Source organism: Mixophyes fleayi, chromosome 5 (assembly GCF_038048845.1).
Source record: "Mixophyes fleayi isolate aMixFle1 chromosome 5, aMixFle1.hap1, whole genome shotgun sequence".
In the NCBI taxonomy this organism is placed as follows: Eukaryota; Metazoa; Chordata; class Amphibia; order Anura; family Limnodynastidae; genus Mixophyes; species Mixophyes fleayi.
In genome coordinates, this window is record NC_134406.1 from 212,397,941 (window position 1) to 212,421,581 (window position 23,641).

The 23,641-nt window shown below is 40.1% G+C and overlaps 2 protein-coding genes across 2 annotated transcripts in view; both read left to right on the forward strand.

The window, feature by feature from the left end:
• Positions 1-1,871: 1,871 nt before the first annotated feature.
• On the forward strand, positions 1,872-11,043 carry RIOK3 (RIO kinase 3). Its single transcript, XM_075213422.1, has 13 exons — positions 1,872-2,231; positions 3,787-3,908; positions 4,737-4,882; positions 4,969-5,076; positions 5,561-5,670; positions 5,924-6,067; positions 6,203-6,330; positions 6,840-7,022; positions 7,333-7,492; positions 7,854-7,934; positions 8,457-8,546; positions 9,452-9,559; positions 10,010-11,043. The coding sequence occupies exons 1-13, from the start codon at positions 2,193-2,195 to the stop codon at positions 10,118-10,120; spliced, it is 1,530 nt and encodes a 509-aa protein (XP_075069523.1). The 5' UTR covers positions 1,872-2,192; the 3' UTR covers positions 10,121-11,043.
• A 3,529-nt stretch (positions 11,044-14,572) lies between these two features.
• Positions 14,573-23,641, forward strand: part of RMC1 (regulator of MON1-CCZ1) — a 30,058-nt gene continuing 20,989 nt past the window's right edge. The window contains exons 1-3 of the mRNA XM_075213424.1: positions 14,573-14,944; positions 17,690-17,766; positions 18,833-18,917. Of these exons, the coding sequence (XP_075069525.1) occupies positions 14,843-14,944; positions 17,690-17,766; positions 18,833-18,917 (264 nt within the window). The 5' untranslated portion in view covers positions 14,573-14,842. The remainder of the gene's footprint in view (positions 14,945-17,689; positions 17,767-18,832; positions 18,918-23,641) is intronic.

A 23,641-nucleotide genomic window follows, 5' to 3' on the forward strand; every position in this document is an offset into this window, starting at 1 on the left:
CTGATCGCATTCGTATGTATGCTGCAACGATGAATGACTATTATTCCAAAGCACATTGTATTGTTTAATTTGTTTTTAAACCAGACTAAAAATGACGTTTAACGATAAAACAATATTGTTCCAATTCTGCAGTGTGTACGTACTCACGACCATCTGTCCGACAATCTGACGAGAGTTCCTCCAAAAGCGATGTTGTCAAACCGTGAAGCAAATAGAAATAGCAATACTTTAATGGAAAATGTCTAATAAATCTATAATAAATCTTCTATTACATGCTCTATCTCATCTATGTATTCCTGTATGCAAGTGTATACAACATGAATTAACACATATGAAAATACATATTCTCAATAAAGTCACATTTATTTGTTGATGTGACGTGTCCATTTCTTCAAATCTGTATTTACCTGCAATTCTGGCTGCTATAATACTCTCATATAATATATATATATATATATATATATATATATATATATATATATAGATGTACTCTATACATTTCTAGTCAGCCGTCTTAAGAGAATTAAATACACATAGATGTATAAGAAAAAACATTTAATAAGTGTGCACATAACACACTAAGGGGGGTATTCAATTGTTCGTCCGGACCTCAGAAAAACTCGCGCTCTAAAACTATTACCGTTAATACGGTAATATTGCGCGTAAATACCGTTCATTTGGTTCATACTGAAATTCAGCGAGTAATTACCGTATTAACAGTAATAGTTTTAGAGCGCGAGTTTTTCTGAGGTCCGGACGAACAAATACCGTATTCAATTGTTAGCGAGTTCCGCTAAATACTCGTGCTCTAAAAATATTACCGGTAATACGGTAATATGTGCGTAAATACCGTTAATACGGTAATTTACTCGCTGGATTTCAGCTCGCGGCTCAGGGAGCTGCGAGCTGAAATCCAGCGAGATATTACCGTATTAACGGTAATATTTTTAGAGCGCGAGTATTTAGCGGAACTCGCTAACAATTGAATACCCCCCTAATAAATGACCTGATAGGTATTACATATATGTACATATGCTTACATGTTGAATAATGTCCATAATAGGTACAATATATATAATACATATATATATATATATATATATATATATATATATATATTTCTAGCCTACCAGCATCTTAAGAAAATGAAACACATGGAGGTATAGGAAAACAATATTCAATAAGTGTTAACATAACACCATGTCATGAAATATGTTATTTCATGACATGGCATAGCGTTTCCAGTTGCAGTATGCACTTGCACTTGCACTTTATGAAGCAAATACAATGTCAAGTCTATGGAGATTGATATTTGAGTATATGGAATAGAAGGCACAAATCGCCTTGTCACGCAATGAGTGCCACATCCATGACAACACCTGCAAATAAATCTTTCTAGGTCATCACGGTAAACGCCTTCCTGCCATTAGTCATTGACCTTTGTTCAACTAACAACCTCCACCCAGATTGCTATTTAGTAGACAGTATCTCCATGACATCATTCTGAGATGTGAACGCTAGAGAACGCTGATCTATGTTCTGGCTCCTCGTACAGCAGCCATTTTGATAGAGCCAGTTACCTAAATCTCTGTGCAAATGCACAATCAAAAATTGTCCGACACCATAGAGCTGGCGAACGTGAGACATGTAGTATTTGTGCAGATATACACATTGTTAATGCCGGTGGTGTTTATTTACATACGCGCATATTACACCCTGAGTACATTGAGACAAAGGCTCTGCAATGGGGACACTTTACTAGACGATATAACGACGTATCTGTACTCTAGTGCCTGGCATCTCTCAGCGGTGACTAGACGTGTACGTCATCGGTCTGACATTCACGAGGGGTGTGGTCATATTGTATTCCCAGCAAGCACCGCGCTAGTGAATAAGACTCCATAGTGGTGGAAGAGCTCGACAGTCAGACCGTCTATCTGAGACTAGTGCTGTAGCCGGATAATCCCCGACACTCGGTACATCGTGTGATTATAGTGATAGTATAGTATCCTATCATCGTGACCGATCATCGTATCTGTAGAGCGAGCACCGTGGTGGTATATCACACATACAGCATACAGCCGGCCAGGCCGCTAGTTACTGACAAGTCCGGACACATCCCCAGTCACCCAGCACCTCTCTGCCCAAACATACAGTCTCCCTCCAGTACCAGCCCTAGCCTGAATGAGAAGATGGAGCAAGTGGGGATCCTAACACCAGAAACTCGGCCGGTGAGTCACCTCAGTGTAAGAAAATAAATAAAAATAATAATTATATATGTGTATTTTATATAAAACCAATATATACTATTACAGTTATCAGCAAAGATGAGGTCTATGTATTAACAGTTGCTAGATTTATTATAGTGTAAATGTGCAACACCTAGAATTCGTCTCTTAATGTATATTAAAAGTGACTGAAGATTCAACTAAGGGACCCCAAAAACAGATTATAAAACTCCTGTTAGAATTCCAAACCCTCATTTTCTACATTTCTTCTCTTCAGTAGCCATATACATCAATGAGAAGTTTTTATAGGTGGTATCTTATTTTATTTTTATATATATATATATATATCTTCTGTAGGTTATTATAATATCACTCAAATGCTCTTTACTTGTGTTCTGTCACCTATCATTGTTTTGTTTTTTAGTACTTTGTGTGAATTTTTTGGATTTGCCGGTCTCACCAGTTAGCTATAGTTCCCCAAACTCATGGTGACATTTTACAAATAGTTAAAATACAATATTGACTCTTGCTGAATGTTTTAATATATGTATATATTCACACCTTACACTAATTATACAATATTTAAATTTTTTTCTGAACATTGCCTGTTATGGTTTCTGATCACAGTAGTGTGTGGGAATATATATTTTTGTTAAGTTTAGCAGTGTGCTCTGTTTTGTGTAGTGTAATGTATCTCCTGTTACTAATGCTGTGTCGGAGTTACTAAGATACAGGTCTCCTCTCTTTCTGGTGACATTTGACAGCTTAGGCAGCTGATTCCCCTCCCCCCACCGATGCACTCTCTTCAGATGCACTCTCTTCAGATGCACTCTCTTCAGATGCACTCTCTTCAGATGCACTCTCTTCAGATGCACTCTCTTCAGATGCACTCTCTTCAGATGCACTCTCTTCAGATGCACTCTCTTCAGATGCACTCTTCGATTTTATTACCATTATAGGTTTATAGATTGTGATTACCTTTTGTATCTGTTGCACAATAACTAAAGTATGTGATGTCACCAGCAGCATTGGGAAATTCCCAATGACTCAGTGTTTCTAATCTAGTTAATGCAGTAACCTACTTTTCTGTTCCTTAGTGTCCCAATGTGTAATAGGGTAAATATTCAAATGGACCAATAGGCAGGCAGTTGGGATTAGATGATATTTGTGGGGTTGAATTAGAAAAAATGAAGATTTAATTTAAAACAAATTTCTTAACTTTAAATGCTTTAACTTTGGATTCACTTTTGCTACTCCTTACCTGAATCTGAGACTTTCTTGAAATTGTATTGCAAGTCCTTTTAAATTGTGGATCCAATATATATTTCATAAACCTTCAGATAATAGTGTGTCCAGGTAGGTGACACCAGCTTATTAAAGGCTGAATTCACTTTTATATACATATTTTTTTCCCATGTTACTTCAAAAAGCATTTTGTCAAATACAAGTACCTTACTTTTGAATGTTGCTATTGCGCAGAGTTTGCAGTAAATTATTGAAAGATATTATCTAACCTCTTATTAGTGGTTGCTTCTAACCTTGTGTATATCTCTTTTAGAGCCCTTGGGGTTTAGCTGCAAAGCCTGTAAATCACTGCTCCCTAACAGATGTCATGAGTGAGGAGCTTGCCAGAGAACTGCAGATAGAAGAAGAGAGACATGTGCTCTCACATGAAGTACTGTAAGTTATATGTTGTTTTACCTGGAACTACATGTGATGTTTAAACTGTGTGTAATGGGAATTTCTAAATGTGTATAGAAGTGGTAAATGGGTAATATATGCCAAACAAAATCAGGAGGTAATTCTAAAGCTGGGAACACACTACAGTTTTTTCACCCGGTTATCGTATCAATTACACAGAAAACGACTGTTGGTTCTGATATCGCATTAGTGTGTGTGCTCCCAAGATCGTGTTTTATCGTACCAAAGCACATGGTATGGTTTGGTTTTATAAACTTATTAAGAAAATCAATACAAACGATAGCAGGCAAATTCTGCAGTGTGTATGAACTTGCGACCAGCAGTGTAGGCAGATCCCCATAGAGTGTACAGAGTCATGATCTCTTCAGCTGATGGTTACGACAGATGAAGAGCACAGATCTGCAGGAATATCTTATAAAATCATGTAAGTGTGTACACATGAATCGGCATGCTGATCAGGACGTTGCTAAAATCGTTAGATATTTCATTGGGAGTAATTTTCTGTAGGGTGTTCCCAGCTTAAGTATTTGCTTGCAGTAGTCCATAGCAATATGTGCGCTACTGTGCTCTTTTATTGAGAGAAGAGATGGGTTAAAATGGAAATTCTTCTGTTGTATTTCTTAATTTCTCAAATCTACTTGTTATAACTGAGTAAAATAACATATTAAACATTCCCAAGGGGGAAGGGAACATGTAACTACATACTTGGTAATGCAGCTTTAAAGGCATTATGTTTTTCACATACAGCTTTCTTTCTATTAAAAAGGGTGACTTACTTCAATGTTTTCATTAACTTTATTACTGTAGTTTGGATGAAGGCCCTTTCTTAACTGGTGAGAACATTGATACATCGAGTGATGAAGTATTGGCTCAGATGCTGCAGACACAGTTTGACAAGGAATATGATGCTCAACTGCTAAGAGAGGAGAAGAAATTTAATGGTGACAGTAAAGGTAAGAGAGACAAAGGTGGTTGTGTTAGGAAGATAGACACGTTACATTTTAGTGCAGTGACTGTATTTTGTTTGTCTTGGTTCCAGTTTCCATCTCTTTTGAAAACTACCGCAAGGTGCATCCTTGTGAGGACAGTGACAGTTCAGAAGATGAAGTGGATTGGCAGGACACACGCCATGACCCATACAAAGCAGGTAAGGGCGAAGACACAACTGTGTAATATATCTCTCTATCTCTTGACCTGTTACTGGAAGGGAACCTCTGTTCTTAGTAACACTCATTCTGGATAAAACTGTTGCTATGGTCTTGATATGTCACCATATTTATTTAATCCCTATGCAAACAGGAAGAATGTTCAGAGCAGCTCCTGCACATACTATAAACTGCTGCTTGAGTCATAACTACCATAGCTGTGGGGCTCCACATACTCTGTCAAAGTGCGATATAGAGATATATATATATATATATATATATATATATATATATATATAATGTGTAGATATATATATAATGTGTAGATATATTTTCACCATTGAATAGTACATGGGGACCCTTATAATATTTTGCTATGGGTCCTACAAATGTCTAGTTACCACCCTGCTGCTACCTCTCCAGAAAACAATCCTTTCATGAAATAATGCAATCTAATGAGGCAACAACTCGTGTTTTTCTTTGTAGATAAGCCCACCATAACCCCAAAGAAAGGATTTATCGGAAAAGGGAAAGACATTACAACTAAACATGATGAGGTGGTGTGTGGGAGGAAGAATACTGCTCGTATGGAAAATGTAAGTATAGGTGTTTGGGAGAGTGCTGCCTGGCTGAGCACCTTAATTCAGTGTCAGTATGTGGGTGCGGCCTGCAAGAACATGCAGTGTTTGCATTTACGCCCTTTGCAGTGCAACGCCAGCTGCAAATTTTGCACTTGACGCTAAATCAGCCCCTAAGTTTATTATCTTTAGGATTGCCTGTTTCATACCAGTTTTGATATCCGTTGTTGTTCAGATTATGGCGAGTTAACTTAAACTCTGTCTTTTCCAGTTTGCACCAGAGTTTCAGGTTGGAGATGGAATTGGAATGGATTTGAAATTATCCAACCAGGTTTTCAATGTGTTAAAGCAGCACTCCATATCTGAGCAGCGCAGGAGTGCCAGACTCCATGACAAGAAGGAAGTCTCTACTACGGTAAGTGGCTCACTTATTTATTTTCCCCTCTGTCTACATTTGTGGATGATATTTTGTCACCCTGTGACTCCAGCATGTATAGTCTTATTTTTGCCTCCTTGCGCTCTCTAATGTCAGCCATCTTGTTGTGTGTAGGAGAAAGTAGTGGACCCAAAGACCAGACTGCTGTTGTATAAAATGGTGAATGCCGGGGTTCTGGACACGATTAACGGCTGTGTGAGCACTGGAAAAGAGTCTGTTGTATTTCATGCTAATGGAGGAAGGTATGTACAAACCTACTATAACGTGTAAAGTTCTATAATTCTAGGAGTATACTATGCCTAATGGATAATTTCATTTTAAATGTAATATGTGATCAATATTTATTTTGAGAGGAAAAAAAAGCATCTCCCAGCATATTAAACACTCTTGTTACTTATGAAGATTGGTGTGTTTTTTGTTTGTTTTTCGGTTGTGTTTTTACTCCTGTCCCGTAGCGTCCTGCATCAACTCTTCAAGTCCCAAATTGCAGCATATAGGGTGGCAGTGAATTTGATTTTTTTTTTTTTTTTTTTTTTTTTAAGTGTACAGGTTTGCATGCATGGTGGTTAGTGTATGTGAGCCATCACAAGCTCACCTGTGCAAAGAGCAGCCAGGATGCTGCTGCAGGGACATAAAATAGGTATTTTCGTTGGAGCTATTCTTTAAACTATTTCATTTATTTTTATTTTATTTATTTTTTTAGTATTTTTACACGTATAAATTTTCTGTATTTGTTGACTTCTTTTCGAAGTATGGAAGACCAGCAAGTGCCTGCTGAATGTGCCATCAAGGTATTCAAGACCACCTTAAATGAGTTCAAGAACAGGGACAAATATATAAAGGATGATTACAGATTTAAGGATCGTTTCAGCAAACTGAATCCACGCAAAATCATTCGCATGTGGGCAGAAAAGGAAAAGCACAACTTGAAGAGGTGAGCAGAGTGCAAAACTACACACAAGACTGGTGTTGAAATAGAAATTAAATCCTGTTCAGCTGTTCAATGTCTGCAAGTCCAAGCCCAAAATGCCTTATTAATAGTTGGCTTCTATTATAGATGCAGTGTTACACTTTAGAGTAAGAAAAGCGAATCTTAAGGCCATTTCCTTATTAATAATGAATATCTCATTAATTATTTGGGTGTTTTAAAAGTTGTATATTTCCAGCTATTTAAGTTGAATACACAGCTAATACTTAAAATTGACATATATGCTGTTGTGTGTTCTACTTTAATAATTGTGCAGAATGGAGAAAGCTGGCATTCCTTGTCCAGAAGTTGTCATGTTAAAGAAGCATGTCTTGGTCATGTCCTTTATTGGAAAGGATCAGATGCCTGCTCCCACACTAAAAGATGCAAAGCTTGGATTGGAAGACTCTAAAGCAGCTTATTATCAGGTTCTTGCTGTAAGTTTTCAGTACTCCTGACTTTAGTTTTATATAGTTAATAGATGTTTAACATATGATTAGGTACTGGCATGTTTGTGTGTAATTTCTGTAGTTAATCATAAGGCTCTTTAAAATGACTAAATTGAAGGGTGACAATGCAGTATTTGTCAGTACTGCTCTACTGTCCCAGTTCTCATTCCTCTCCTGCTTGAGAATATAGGGTAAAATGAATGCCCAGTGTATTAGATTAATTCATATATACACAAGGGGGGAAGAGGGTGACAAATAAATATATATATATATATATATATATATATATATATCTATATTTTAAATCCTAGATGGTTTTCCTCTCCTTAGTGACTTTTTTCTCTTTCAGATGATGAAGCAGATGTATGACCAATGTAGTCTGGTTCATGCTGATCTGAGTGAATATAACATGTTGTGGCATGATGGGAAGGTTAGTATAATTTGGAATTTGGTTATAGAGGCACATGTTCAGGGTGATGCCATTATTTCCTTATTAAAAAGCACGTCTATACATAAAATAACCATTTCTTCTGTCTAATATAAAGTAATTATTGGAATTTAGACAGTATTATGCTTATTTCGTGTTATGCAAATGTTTTTTTTTACAGTTGGGCGGGAAAAAAAGAGCATTGTGCCAATAGTTGGCCTTACTGGCCTTGTTTCTTATGTCCTGTCCCTCTGTGTGATGGCTCTTGTAAATGTGTGTTCAAACTCATGCTGTACATGCCCCAATACAAGGCATCTTTTTACCTATCCATATGTATCCTGTTCTTGTAAGTTAGACATTTTATTTATTAGCATAAGATACTATCAATAAAAATGAAACCTATATTTATTGCATGAGTTAAATTGGGAAATAAAATTGTATTGGTTTGTTTGTGTTGTACATAACATAACAGTGCAAGTTAGACCTTATCGGTTGATGGTATTATTTTCCACTCTCTCTGTGCAGGTGTGGCTCATTGATGTAAGTCAATCAGTTGAACCTACTCACCCCCATGGACTGGAGTTTCTATACAGGGACTGCAGAAATGTTTCCCAGGTACATCAGGACTATGTGATTGAAGGGATGCTATATAATTTTTGTTTACTTTGTTTAAACAAACTGTAAGACATACTTGCTAGTTCTATGTATCAGTCTGCATTTTGACTGACACACTAAGGGGGTAATTCAGGTAGCCGCGATGTTCTTCTGAAGATAGCGGATGCAAATTTCTCCAGTACTATGGTACCGCAACAGCGCAGATTTCTCCTCTCACCCCTATGGGGAGCGAAGAGGGATCTGCAATGTTGCGGTAATGTGGAGTGCCTTAGAGACCGTTCTGGAAGCGCTCTGTGCATTGTTGAATTCCCCCCTATATGTCTATACATGGTAAAATGTATTTATTTTTTCTTCTGTAGCCTTTATCCTCAGTCTCTCATTAGTGTTTCTTCTCAGTGCTGTAAAACAATAGTTGGTTGTATTTATACAATCTGTTCTCAAATTAAATATGACCCCTCTATACTGCAAGTAGGAGGAAATTCCCATCACCTAAAGCTGAGTGCCGTGTGGAAGTGCTTATATTCATCTCATTTGTAGACTAATGTACTCGTACTCCAGGGAACATGCGGAGCGTTACTTGTGGCTGGGAATGATTTTATTGTTTCTAGAAAGACTCTGAGGGGGGGGATTCACTTGGCCGCATTAGTGCCGAAAGTAACCCTGAGTGTCCCTTTCACCATCTCTACAAGTGTGTGTGTATATATATATGTACAGTAGAAAACTTAGGTGTATATATAAATATAAGATGATGTCTTGTCTGTCACAGCCATATTGTTATCTTTGTCATTCACACAATATAGAACTACTGTACTAAAGTAAATCCATAAACACACAAGTCTCTGTGTGGAGTAACAATAACAAAATGTCGTTTTTTTTTTTTTTTTTTTTGTTCTTTCTTTGATCAGTTCTTCCAAAAATGTGGTGTTGCTGAGACTCCAAATGAACGGGAACTCTTCAATATGGTGTCTGGTTTGAATATTGCCTGTGATAATCAAGTGGATTTCATGGCAGAGGTAAATAATATATTGTAGGAAAAATTGATAATTGAATAAATAGATTGCTGACATGGCTTGAAAAGTTATGGAATGGATGCATACTTTGAAAATGTACTTTTCTCATGCGTTACATGGGGGAGGGTGGGGGGGGCACAGAACCATGAGTGTATGCCCTGTATCCTGCATGCCATACTCCTGGGCATGATCCCAGCCAGCCATGTCTAGTGTCTGACAGTGAGGTCCTTTCTTCCTAAGGTGGTGTCACAGGCAGAGCTCAGAGGGATGTTCCAAAGCCTCTCTGTTCACTACATGTCTGCCATGGTAGTCTGTGCCACTGTACAGAATTATAAATCCTTAATAGTAGCCTGAAGAATAAAAACCCGGGGAAATGGCAAATACTCATAGCTTGCCACAGTGATTTTATGTTAAATCTGCAATCCCGTAACCATTTTTTCTTCCCTGCTCCAGATTGAAGCTCTGGAGAAAGTGAATGAAGATCACGTTCAGAATCATGGAAAGAAAATTTCTGCATTCCAGGAAGATGATGATGATGGCCCTCCCCGAATCTATGACGAATAACCCTAGTGTGATGCTTGCATCAAGAATTACTAAAGTAAAGAAGTCGAGGAAAAATCGGTTGCTGTGTTCTGCCAGCATTACTGCAGTGGTTCATGCACCTGCATAATGCAGGTTGGAAACACTGAACCAGATCACCAGGCACCCTAGAGAACACTGTTCCTGATAGTGTATGACATCTGGTTATAGCCTGCATACAAAGTGATATGGCACCACCTGCAGATATTGCTGTGCATGTTTTTTGATAAAATGTTTTAACTCTTTTACTCCAGGTCATAGTGCAGCTTGACCTTAGAAGCAAAGGGGTTGAATAGAGTGCTGTGTATTTAGGGTGACTGGCAAAGAAAAAAGGCTCCATTTATTTGCAAACAGATCTTGTAATTTTAGATGGGCTTATTGATGGTGAAACAGTCAAAGTTCATGATCTAATTTTATTCAATACCGTTTAAAAGTGAGCTACTCTTACCTTGAAATTAAGTGGGATGGGAAGATGTTCAGGAACCTTTCCTGATCCAAGTTAGGACTTGGGTACATGTTCTTTGTTGTTTTGGCATTATAGTAGACCATAGGATGCGGTGCCTGTTGTACATGTGTTTCTGTCAACAAACAACACAATATGTTAAAATCTCAGTGTATTATCCTGATTATTTTTTAAATGAAAACTGACTTGTTTAATCTATGAAGAGGCAAACAATGTTTTATCTGGGTAATCTCTCAAAGTAAAATGATTAATTATCTGACACAAGGAAATGGTATTTAATAGTTTTCTTTATTACTTTATTTTGTAATCCCTATTATATAGCTGTTTTATTAATGCTTTAGAAACTGTGTGAAGTTAGTAATCTGATAAAGCAACTAATCTGGTCCTTGGGTAAATTCTCCAGTGATGTAATAAGATGACTGAAAATAAAGTGTCATAGATTCGGTGTGGTGGTTTCTCTTTTTTTTTTTTTTTTTTTTTTTTTTTTTAAAATTCTGATTTGGAAAAATACACTCTGTAATGACAGTTTTGGCTGCTGTTTATACTCTACTATATTTACATTGTCCAGTTCCTTACCCAGAAAAAAAAAATCTATGTGAACTTTCTCACTGTAACACTTTAATCCTGTGCTGTATTTAAGTGGCACTAGCATCATGATTGACAGCAGTGGACATTGTTCCACATTGTGTGGTAATTTTGTAAAACATTGGTGTATGTGAAATTGAGTAATTTTCATTAGCAAAACTCGATTTGAAAATGACACTGATTTGTTTGCTTTGGACATCGTTTTTGCTGTTGTGCACCAATTTTAATACGTTTCCCTTATATCGTCATATTGCTTCTGGGATAGATGTGTTATGCCAATAAATGATGTTACTTTAAATCAAATTGCCCCATTTTTGAGCGTGAGGGGCCTCAGCAACCAGCAGTGCTGATGAGCATCTGACAATGATTGACAAGAAGTTGCCCAGTACTGCCTTAAAATTTGGGCAGCCGATGACTTGCCAGTGCATGCAGTCATCTGTATTAACTGGTTACCATCCAATCTGCATGTTTGACCTAACCAGCTTTAGTTTTCAGTTAGCCCTTTTAATTATGTAGCAATATTGACAGCTTAAATTTAGACATCAGATATTTAATGTGAAGCAGTTGATTTTCTATAGCACAGCAGTGTGTTTGTGTCAGAAACTAAGCGCTAATGCTGCCTGCTATGTGCAAGAAAACACAGGATTAAAGCACAGAATTCCTAGGCTAATAGGGGCATACAAATCTGACTGTCAACTATAGACAGAAAATAGCTCTTCTAGCACCAGTATTTTACAGTTCTGCACACGTGGGGTTGATCAAGCAGCTACCTTGTTTCTCTGCCTCTAGTCCTGGGTGTCGTGGACAACTCTGAAAACAGACCATCTCTGTTTATGAAAACAAATGATGTGGGACATTATGTCCTGCAGACTCACACTCCAGGACATTTCATCTAGTAATCTTGGGCAGTACAGATTTTTGCAGAAGAGCTGACATTTCTCTGCATTTGCATAGTTGCAGTAAGCCCCAGCCTGCATCACAATGTACCAGTTCACTTCCCTTCATTCTCTGCTCGACATACAAGTGCAGACTCTGACCTTACAGTTATCTCTCTGAGTGTACACTCACATCACTCTATTCACTGCAGGACAGAGTTGTCAAGCCCATGATCCTGACTTTTAACAGCATCGCTGGCCAAGCTGTGTTCTTTGTACCTCCGTCAGATCTCTGATGTACTTGAGCAACAGTCTGTTTCCCAGCTAATAGCAGGGGGGTTATTCGGCCACACTTGAACAAGTTCTAGTTAAAAGGGTACAAGACCTGAACTGACTTAACTAAACTCTTAGGGGGAATATCAAATCAACGCAATGTGTCTCTAGAATAGTCAGCGGGGACACATTGAGGCGATGTTCAGGCTGAAATCTCTGCTTATTTTCCTCATTCCCCATAAAGGTGCATAGAAAAACGAGCGGAGATTTCTTCCATTAAGAGGGAGCAATGAGCACAGACGAACATTGCGTTGAATTGAATCTCCCCCTTAGTCTATGACTCCGCTTGCTTTAACCTAATGCCTCCCCTGTGAGTAAAGGAGTTTTGTACCTTTCCTACCAAGCGAGGTGCAGCTTGGCTTGATATGTCAGGCGTTTTTACCAGGCACCCTGCTCATACTTTAACACACCCCTAGAGATCATCATCATCATCATCATCATCATCTATTTATATAGCGCCACTAATTCCGCAGCGCTGTACAGAGAACTCATTCACATCAGTCCCTGCCCCATTGGAGCTTACAGTCTAAATTCCCTACTATAGACACACACTCACACACAGACAGACAGACAGACAGAGAGGGAGAGACTAGGGTCAATTTTTGATTGCAGCCAATTAACCTACCAGTATGTTTTTAGAGATGGCCCTGGGCCGGAATAAGGGAATGGAGGCCTCCAGGCTAAGGGTATTGTGAGGGTGCCTCCCTCCCCCCAAGCACTTACCTCCTCCCGTCACTCCCTATAGTGCTTCCGCGGTGCGCAGTAAGCTCCGTACTGAGGATCTTGTGAGAGTGAGACTATGACTCAATATCACTATCACGAGATTTCAGTAAAGCGATTACTGCGCGCCGCGGAAGCACTACAGTGACAGCAGGCAGCTAACGGCATAACATTTGCTGTTAGCTGCCTGCCATTCTACTTGGAACAGCTGATAGTCGGGGGCGGGGGCCGACCCAATGAATGCAGATGGGCTCCCTAGACGCCCGAGGCCCCTGGGCTCTAGCCCAGTTAGACCTCGGGTTATTCCGGCCCTGGTGATGGCACACATGCTTTCATTGCAAGGGGCATAACATTCACTCATGCTTCAGGTGCCATTCCACAGGTATACTATTCTTGACCTCACAAGGGTTAGCATTGCTGTCTCGCATAACTGGGTTCATGGGTTTTATTATGAGCAGAGCCCCATCTGTATGGTTTGTATGTTTTCCCCATATTTGCATGAATTTCCTCCATGTGTTCCATTCTCTCTCACTCCAAAGACTGGTAGGTAAATGGCCTCTGATTAAATTAACCCTAGGGTTTTTGTGTATGTATGGCAGGGAATATAGATTGTAAGCTACACTGAGGCAGAGACTAATGCAAAACATTAAATACTTTATGTAAAGCGCTGCATAATATGTATGCACTATATCATCATCTATTTATATAGCGTCACTAATTCCGCAGCGCTGTACAGAGAACTCACACACACGGAGACAGACTATGGTCAATTTGTTAGTAGACAATTAACCTACTAGTATGTTTTTTTGGAGTGTGGGAGAAAACCAGAGCACCTGGAGGAAACCCACGCAAACACAGAGAGAACATACAAACTCCTCACAGATAAGGCCATGGTCGGGAATTCATGACCCCAGTGCTGTAAGACAGAAGTGCTTGCCACTGTGCTGCCCATAATTAATTATAATTAATAAAATATGTTCATATTTCAAATATCGCACATCATACCGCATTGGAAATAGTTCAGCTACATACTGCATATTTGCAGATGTTGCTAAGGACGCATGCAAGCAAGACTCTAAGCTAATTATTATGCAGTCCAATAAATGACTGACTTAGCGATCCTATTCGAATGCGTAAACCCTTGTTTTCTTAGCGAACATAATACAAAGTGTATTCTTGAAAGAGCTTTGGCTATTTGAAATCGTTGAGTAAATAAAATGAAAGGGTTATCTCTATGAAACTCCAGAATGCACGCATCATGAAAGAGAAAATATTGTACGTTACAACTACAAGTCTCTAACATGGACAAGTTTTGACAACCAACAAAATGGCCGCGAGGTGATTACCGAGACACTTTTTCACAGTACAATGCCCACTCTAGTGGTTTTAGTTGTACGTTCACGTGATTTGCTGACTTCATATTCATCTGCTTCTCCCCAGCGGCGGCCATTTAAGAAGAGCCCACAATATAAGGAAGGTTTTGTTAGTGACTACAATAAAATGGCTTATTTAGTCCCGACAAAATTAACTAACCCTATGTAAATCTGTAATATTGGGAGCTTCTTTTTCCGGGTAGGAAGTTGAGACAGTAATCTGCATAGAATGGAGTAAATTGTGCAGGGCATTGGTGTGTTGTTCTTTACAGAAATATCGCTATGCTATAATTACGGCCCCCACATAGTGGAGTGGAGAAGATATATATATATATTGATTTGCCCATTGTAAGCAGCTATGGACAGAGAAGATTACTACCTGGAGTTGTGTGACAGGCCGGTCCTGTTTGAAAAAGCCACGGATGTAAATAGCGTATTCTTCGATGAAGCCAATAAACAGGTGACAAAGTGAATATGACAATATTCTGTTTTATCACTACAGCTGCTTGCTATTATTTCACACAGTGCAGTGACCTGATTTCATGTTAATTATTTGAAGTAGACTTACCTCCATATATGTATGTTGTATGTATCAAAAAACAATATGAAGCGGAATGTATGAAAAGTGTGGCTACATCCATTCCTTTCTTATAAATCTGAATTATGCCTAACACTAGGTACTTGCATTGGTGTAGTTTTGTTTCCTTAAAATGTCTTACACAGGATGTTTTCACTCAGCAGGAAAACGGGGAACAACCTCCAGTATTTCAGTGTTCTAGTGATAACCTGAAAAGCTTTAAATAATACATGATCAGTTGCTGGCAAAATAACATGGCCATCTGTGAACCGGTTGTTTTATTCAGCTGGTTTAATACTGTACCTAAAGACCCAGATCAGAAAATCTGCCAGTGTGACTCCTACCTAGGCAAAAAAAAAATAACGCATTTGACACCTACGACTGAGCATTGCACTTTATATACATCAGTCCTTTTTTTTTGGGATGGAGTTGTTAAAATTATAAGGTAAAGCAACAATCTTTATTTATAAAGCATTGATGGCTACCCCCATCCAGTGGCGGTATAACCTCTATGGTGATTACTGTGTTAGAAATAGATGCTTGCAATCTTTCTGCCTGCGGCTAGCACATGAGACATGTAAAGCACTTTTTGCCCTGGTAAATTATGAAAGCGTAGATTGTTTGGTAAGTTAGGATGTTAATGACACACACATGCTTCAGTTCATCTAGTTTAGCTCATACAGTTATTACAGAACTAAAGAATCAGGCTATTAAAATATAAATATATATATATATATATATATATATATATATATATATATATTAATGTGAAACTTAACCTTGGTTCAATGTAGTATAATAAGAAAATCCAGGGGGTGCAAACACAATAAAAGTGGATTTGTAATCACAATGGTAGTGGGATCCGAAGTCTTTATATTGATTAATTAGCCACTTGATGGAATCCTTCTGATGAATCATCTTCTAATACCCAACACTATGATAGTGAGAGCAGTATTACTCTATATAAGTTGTAGGACTTTCATTGTGCTGCTTTAACTAAATAAAACAACTGACTACACCTACAGAAATGGTACTAAATGGGGAATAAATTCTTAATTCAATACTTTGATTCTGATGATTATTTTGCTTCCACAAACCAAAACATGTCCATCATGTGAAACAGGTGTAATAGTGTATTTTATACCCTGAATGCATTACATCTGTGTGTTGATAGGTGCACTGTTACCCCTGATTAAATCATCCTTACTGTGACAACAGGCGTGTTTTATTCATAGAATTCACTAGACATATTGAGTTTTCAAAGTAGGAATTACATGTTCTAAAAATGAGAGCATATTAAAAGACCAGTTACTAGGATTAAATTCATCTACCAAATATTTGAAGGGACACTTCTAAATACAGGTGGATTTGATCCCTGGGCGATAAAAAATATTTATATATCTAAATTAGTGTTGCTAAATTGTCTTGTGCAAAACCTCACATAAATGTAAAGACAAATGGTTAGGTTATGAAGACTGTGCTAGTAGGATCTATGATGATAAATAGCAGGAATTATTATATATTGAATTACAAACATTGATTTTTCGATTTGATTAGTAAATATTAACATGTAATTGTCACAATGCCTTTATAGACAATTTTATTATAAACAATTATATTGTAATATATATTATAATACAACAGCAAATAACATGCATAAATAAAATAAACAATACTGTTTAAGATCAACTTGTTAACAAAAACAGTCTGCTGGTCTGATGATATAAACCACATAGTATTCAAATGTTCCTCCCGATTTAAGCAGAGAGCTATTCAGTAGGATTTTATAGTGTGTGGTATCCAATAATTACCCTTTACACGGCTGAGAAGTATTGGAGAAACAAACATGTTATTTAGTCGTTGGACTCCTCATGTCTTAATTTTCAAGAGAAAGATCTTATTCTATGTGTGGATGATAAAGATGTTATATCACCATGTGGCTTACAGTCACAGGCTGGGGATACAGATGATAGAGCTGGATGCAGCAGCACTTCCCACCTCCTCTCACTGTGCAGAGAGACCAAATTTCCTGAGGCAAATACATTTTCTTCTTGGAGAAATTGTAGTTTCTCTATGGGATCCGACAGCTCTATGTGATATACTACCCAGGAAGATTCCTGATTCCATCAAGCACCAATATCCGATAAGCCTCATATAAATATTTGTTTGGTATTCACCACAATATATATATAATTTTTTGGAAAGCTGTAGTACACTATGTGTGGCGCTTCTGTCTTTTTTGTTTCATTTTAGGTTTTGCTTCTGCAAATAGGGGCTATTTTGATGTGAAAGTGGCTTACTGTATGTTACAATTTGTGTTATTTTTTTTATTTTACACATATAGTTACTTTATTGGTTATTCACCTAGCGCCGTTTTGTCTGTTCACTTATACTGAATATTGTATTTTGATTTTTTTATATATAGCTTCAGTAATTGCCCTTAAGAACTTAATCAAATAACCTACTTTTGTCCAGATGACAAAACAATTGATTTTGGTATGTTTAAGTGGATATTAATGTACGGTGCTGCATAATATGTTGGTATTTTGCAAATATAATGCCCAGATACAATAATTATAGTATTAATGATCTTTTTGAATAATCTGAACAATTTTTATGCTCATAAAGGTATTTGCAGTGCGGTCTGGTGGAGCCATTGGAGTTGTGGTTAAGGGTCCCGAAGACAGGATTCCCATCTCTTTCAGGTAACCGTATTCTGATGATAAACCATTATTTTAATTTCAACTTTATTTGAAATTATTTTTTTATATTAAACTAGCAGTAATACATATTATTATTATTATTATTATTATTATTATTATTATTATTATCATTTATTTGTTAGGCGCCACAAGGTTTCCGCAGCGCTGCACATAGTACAAACAGTAGACTATACAGGGTATAACAGTACAGAACAATAAACAAAAAGTACCAATACTTCAGAAACTCCAGGCAGGCAGATGCAATAGACACGGAGCAGAAGAACGGGTAAGGAGACAGGAGGGAAGAGGGCCCTGCTCATTCGAGCTTACATCCTAAGGGAGGGTTGACAGACCAGGCACAAGAGGAGCCGGTTGAGGCAATGGGAGAGAGGGGAGAATGAGCGGAGGAGATAGGGGTTAAGTGGATGGTTGGTAGGCTTTGAGAAAGAGGTGAGTTTTGAGTGCACGTTTGAAGGAGCACAGAGTGGGAGAGAGGCGGATGGAGCGAGGGAGGTCATTCCAGTGAAGGGGGGCTGCACGGGATAACATATGAAATGTATTAATGAATAATATCACAAAACAAGGAATAGTAACTTGTAAGTAGATCAGTGATGGCCATCAGGTGAATGTGGGTCAGTCAGTGGTCCGCCAGGCCTTCACCTGCAGCCGCCAACTTCCTTCTTAGTCCTCTTATTCTAGTTGATCTCAGCTCTTATTCCCTGCTTTATGCCCACTGAGCATCACTCATTGAATAAGAGCTGCAGGTGAAGCTTGGTTGGTCATATAGCCTTGAGTGAGACTTCTGCTTCACATGAACTTTTCTACATTACAAACATTGAAGAGTTGCAGGTTGCTCATCTCTGAACTACATATATCAAACGAAATATAGACAAAAGACTGAAGAATTGTCAAATTCATGCAGTGAATGCAGAGGGCATGTGTAGCAATCTGGTCTTATCTTTAATACAACATACTGCACTGCTGTGGTGTATGTGTGTAATATAAATATATATCATTAATTTGAGTGCATATTGTCCATTATCATTATTACTTTGTATTCTCTCTCAAGAATGGAAGACAAGGGAGAAGTGAAGTGCATTAAGTTTTCATTGGGAAACAAAATTCTGGCCGTGCAGAGGACCATTAAAACAGTGGCAAGTAATTTATTCATATATGACAATGTAATGTGTAACTCTGCTGTCAAAATATTCAGTTAGATTATATAGCTCATGTTTCTCTTTCATCTAGTCTGGGGGACATTGCTACCATGGGTTGTATGTGGGGAGCGTGGAGTTGGCACTTAACTAGTTAACTTGTTAATTGTAACTTGTTGATAGGCCCTTCCACTCTGCAACCCCCTGTAGCTCTTCAGTGTAGTTTAAGTGCCTAAGGAGTTGGGCTTACTTTTCTTTAGCTGAGAAAAATATTCCTTTATCTCTTTTTAATTTTTTTTATTCATTGATTTTTCTTTACCTGCTGGTTTAGTTTGAGTGCTGTTACACAGCATCCTTCTCACAGTGTCTGCTGTGCAATGCTGTCACACAGTGAGAGCCGGACAGCTCTCACGAACAGCGCTTCATTTCTCAAGTTCAGACAGGCGCCTTAACAAGCCGCCATCACACTAACTGTATTCTGATGCCCTGCACTGCCCTTTTGGGTATAGAGTGCAGCCATTTTGCATATGCTGCCAAGTCGTCGTCGTCCCCCCCTTGGGAAAAGCGGGGGAGTCGGTGCGTCATGGACAATTAGCAGGTTAACAATTAAGTCTATGGCTGAAGCTAGAAGCACCGCAGACAAATGTACAACAGGAGAAGAAGGCATAATGGAACAGCTTACCAGTGAAGGAGGCCAGAAGAGGAGGAGCCAGAGTTAAAAGGAGAGCTTCCCCTACCTCAGATTGCAATATGGTTTCTCCATTGTCGCTAAGAAATGCTCGGAAAAGACTGAGACAAGAATCCCCATAGCTTCACAGACTGTGCTCTGCTGACTGTTTTCTCTCCTGCCTGCCAGTATTAGCCTAGAAAGTCTAAGTACCAGTTTCAGTTATAATATACTTACTGTATTAAATTGACAAGGGTATATTGTATCTGCTCATGGTGTAGTAGCATATAACATTGAATACTGCTCATACAGTAATACACTGGATTATACTATATCTGTCTATGTATACTGTACATATCTTTTTTTAACATAGCATTGCAATTGTTCTGAGATACTACTAGTGACTTAGTCAGAGATCAGTTAGTAGTCGTAGTTCACCATTCTTATGTCACTGCCTGGTACTGTTCTGCATTATACTGTACTGTGATCCATTTCAGACAAAGGAAAAGCACCCAGAGAAAAATACTTTACTTGCTCCAAATGCAAGGTTAAATTACCAAGTGGACAACAGGAGAGTCAGGGGCACTCTGCGTGGCCTGTGAGGTGGGGCCCCAGGCCACACAGAGCCATGTTAGTACTCCACCGCTAGTGGAGGAACCGGTATGGGTAATGTCTCTGGCACAGTCGGTGGCGACTACAGCTTCTCGGCCGTCCAGCAGAGATTCCAGCGCTTGCTGCAGTTTCTCCCTCTACCTCTGCAGTAGTTGCACCCCCATCCATCTATGTGGCGGTGGGAGCTTCTCTCCCACCCATGCTATAATCAGCATGGGTTTTCAGGGCTATGGAAGTATGGACTGACCAGCTGGCAATGGGGTTACAGGACTCTGACCTGCTTCCCCTTGCCCTGCAACTGTAGAAGGCTTCAGGATACCTGTATGAGAATGCTCAAAATGCAGCCTCGATTTCATCTTCAATTTCTGCTTCAGCTGTTGCGGCCAGAAAAACTCTTTAGTTTAGGACCTGGGGAAGCCAATGCCGAATCCAAGAGATCCCTGGAGGCCCTTCCTTATTCAGGCTCTGTACTTTCTGGCCCAGAACTGGACATCGTCATTTTCCAGGCCACAGATGGCAAAAGTACATTCTTTTTGGTCAGTGTGCCTAGATTAAGGGTACAGAGGGTCAGTTTTTTTGCCAGCCCTTTCAAGGGGGTTCCTCTGCCAGAAGTCAGACAAGCAGAGGCAGACCTTTTGGATCAAGAGGACACTCCGACAGAGGTAGGTCCTCCTTCTCCATGTGGCGTCTTGCAACCAAGCTTCCAAAAAAACCCGCAGTCTGACCCTCCTCTCCTTGTGGAAGTGAGTGGACGCCTGCAGTTGTTCAAGGATCAGCGGATAGTGTCCTTTCCGGAACGCTGGTTTCAAGGGATCATGACAAGGGGCTACATGATCAATCTCTCTGGCCGGGCCGCTCGTCAATTCTTTGCCACTTCCCTGCACCTAGACCCCACAAGAAGACAAGCGATGCTACACTGTGTCACTTCTCTTCTTTCCGCAGGGGTCATCTGCCTGGTCCCAGCAAGCCAGAGATGCCAGGGGTTTTACTTCAACCTGTTCGCTGTTCCCAAGCCAGATGGCTCCTTCCGACCATTTTAAACTTATAGATTCTAAATCTGCACCCGAGACTGATTTCACATGGAGTCTCTTCGCTTGGTTGTCAGCGAGTTGGAAGTGGAAGAATTCTTGGCGTCTATTGATATTTGAGATGCCTACCTTCATATCCACATATGTAAGGGAAATCAGCCCCTGCTCTGCTTCACAGTGGGAGCTTTCCACTATGAATTCAGGGCGCTCCCATTTGGCCTTTCCATGGCACCCAGATTGTGTACAAAAATCATGACAGTCGTGGCGGCTCATCTACGTTCTATGGGGGTGAGAAAAGTGCCCCACCTGGACATCCTTCTCATCAACGCCCCTTTGGATCAGCTTCTGCATCAACACCTAGCCCTCACCCCCCAGGGTTCTGGAGCTCCATGGCTGTATTATAAACTGGCAGAAATCACAGTTAATTCCATTCAAGCAATGATTTTCTTGGAACTCATCATGGACACCAGGAAGCAGAAAATCTTCCTTCCTGAGGACAAGGCTCGGTCCTTGCAGGACATGGCAAGCCGAGTTCTGGCCAGCCGCAGTCTCTCCATGCTCTTTTTTGAATGAGGCTCCTGTGCGAAATGGTTTTAAAATTCAAAATGAGATTCCACTCCTGATGCTTCCAGTGGGACCTCCTGACAAAATGGTTAGGCTCTCCCCTCCGATTGGATTCCCAACCTATCAATTTCTATCCTGAGGCTAAGTTCTCTCTTCAATGGTGGATGGTATGGGACCTCCTGAGCGTAGGCAGGTCCTTTGCCCTGTGGTCCTGGACCATTGTCACCAAGGACGCCAGCCTTCGAGGCTAGGGTGCTGTGGTCCTTCATCTTCGCCTACAAGGTATGTGGACAGAATGGCAGGCTCCCTTCTGATAAACATTTTGGAATTGCAGGCCATATTGATGGCCCTGCAAGGGGCTCAGGCCCTTTGTCAGGGCTCCTGGTCGTCTTCAATCCAACAGTGACATGGCCATGGTATATGTCAAAAAGCAAGGCAGGACCAGGTGTGCCAGGGCAATGCAAGTGGCAGCTAAATCTCGATTTAGGTGGAACTATTCTTTCCCTCACTTTCGACATTGTTTATCCTAGGCGTGCAAAACTGGGAGGCAGACTACCTAAGTTGCCATGCGGTGATACCAGGGGAGTGGTCACTTCATCCGGAAGTCTTTCAGATGCTGGTCTCATGGTGTCGAGGCACAACCGGCAGGTTCTCAGGTTCTGCTCAAGGGCCAAGGGCCCCCTGGCGTTTGTCATCAAAGTAATGACCATGTGGTGGGTGTCCCGTTTGGGTTATCTTTTTCCTCCCATTCCGATTCCTCCCCTGCGTCCTTTGGCGGGTCAAACAAGAAGGGCTCCACCATGTCCCCATTCGTCATCAGGACCTGCTTCAATGCATGGCTGCTGAAGCCAGCTTCTGGCGATCCAAGGGGTTCTCCTCCAGGGTTGTGAACACCCTTTAGCAGGCTCAGAAAACCGTTTCAGTGCGCATCGATCATAGAATTTAGTGCACCTGGATTAAGTGGTGTGAAAGTCTGGTCCACCACACAGTGGCCTTTCACTTGCCCCAATTGCTGACTTTTCTCCAGGATGATCTGCATGCGGGGCTCCATCTGGCTTCCCTGAAGGTTCAGGTCTTGGCCCTCTTCGTCTACTTCAGGCTGCGTCTGGTGGACATGTTGGACATACAGACTTTTATGCAGGGCAAATCCAGCCCCCCTATGTTCCACCCACTGCTCCCTGGGATCGGAACTTTGTTCTTACTATGCTTCAGAATTCCCTCTTTTAACCCTTACTGTCTTGACGTGAAAAGCTGCATTTCTGCTGGCCATTACTTCGGCATGTAGAGTATCGGAGCTCGGGGATCTTTCTTGCCGAGAACCATACCTTATCTACCATGGCGAAAGATAGCTCCGTACCATGCCCTTCTTTCAACCGAAGGTCGTTTCGGGATTTTACATGAATCGAGTGGTTTCAGTATTCCAGGAGGCATCTACATCCTCGCAACCTAACCCCTTGGAGTATGTGGACGTGGTCAGGGTGCTACACATTTATGTCCAACGGACCTCACGCCTTCGTCACACAGATTCTCTTTTTGTCCAGTTTGATCTCCATAAACAAGGCTAGCCATCTTCCATGCAAACTATTGCCAGATGGCTTACTTCTACCATCAAACATGCATATATCAGTGCGAACCGGCATGTGCCCAGTCGCATCGCCTCCCACTCCACCCGCTCGGTGGGGTCTTCTTGGGCTGTGCGTAATGGGGCCTCTGCGGACCAGCGCTGCCGGGCTGGGTTCTGGTGTTCAGTCCACACCTTTACCAAATTTTAACAATTCAGTGTTTTTGCATCTCCAGACTCCAGCTTGCCCGTATTGCTTTTATGTGCTTGGATGTCAGAGCGGTCCCTCCCT

Excerpts from the sequence above, each read along its gene's own strand:
- RIOK3 (XM_075213422.1), top strand. The coding sequence starts at position 2,193 with ATGGAGCAAGTGGGGATCCTAACACCAGAAACTCGGCCG. Across the intron at positions 4,883-4,968 it reads ATTTAATGGTGACAGTAAAG|TTTCCATCTCTTTTGAAAAC; the intron begins GTAAGAGAGACA and ends TCTTGGTTCCAG. Across the intron at positions 5,077-5,560 it reads CCATGACCCATACAAAGCAG|ATAAGCCCACCATAACCCCA; the intron begins GTAAGGGCGAAG and ends TTTTCTTTGTAG.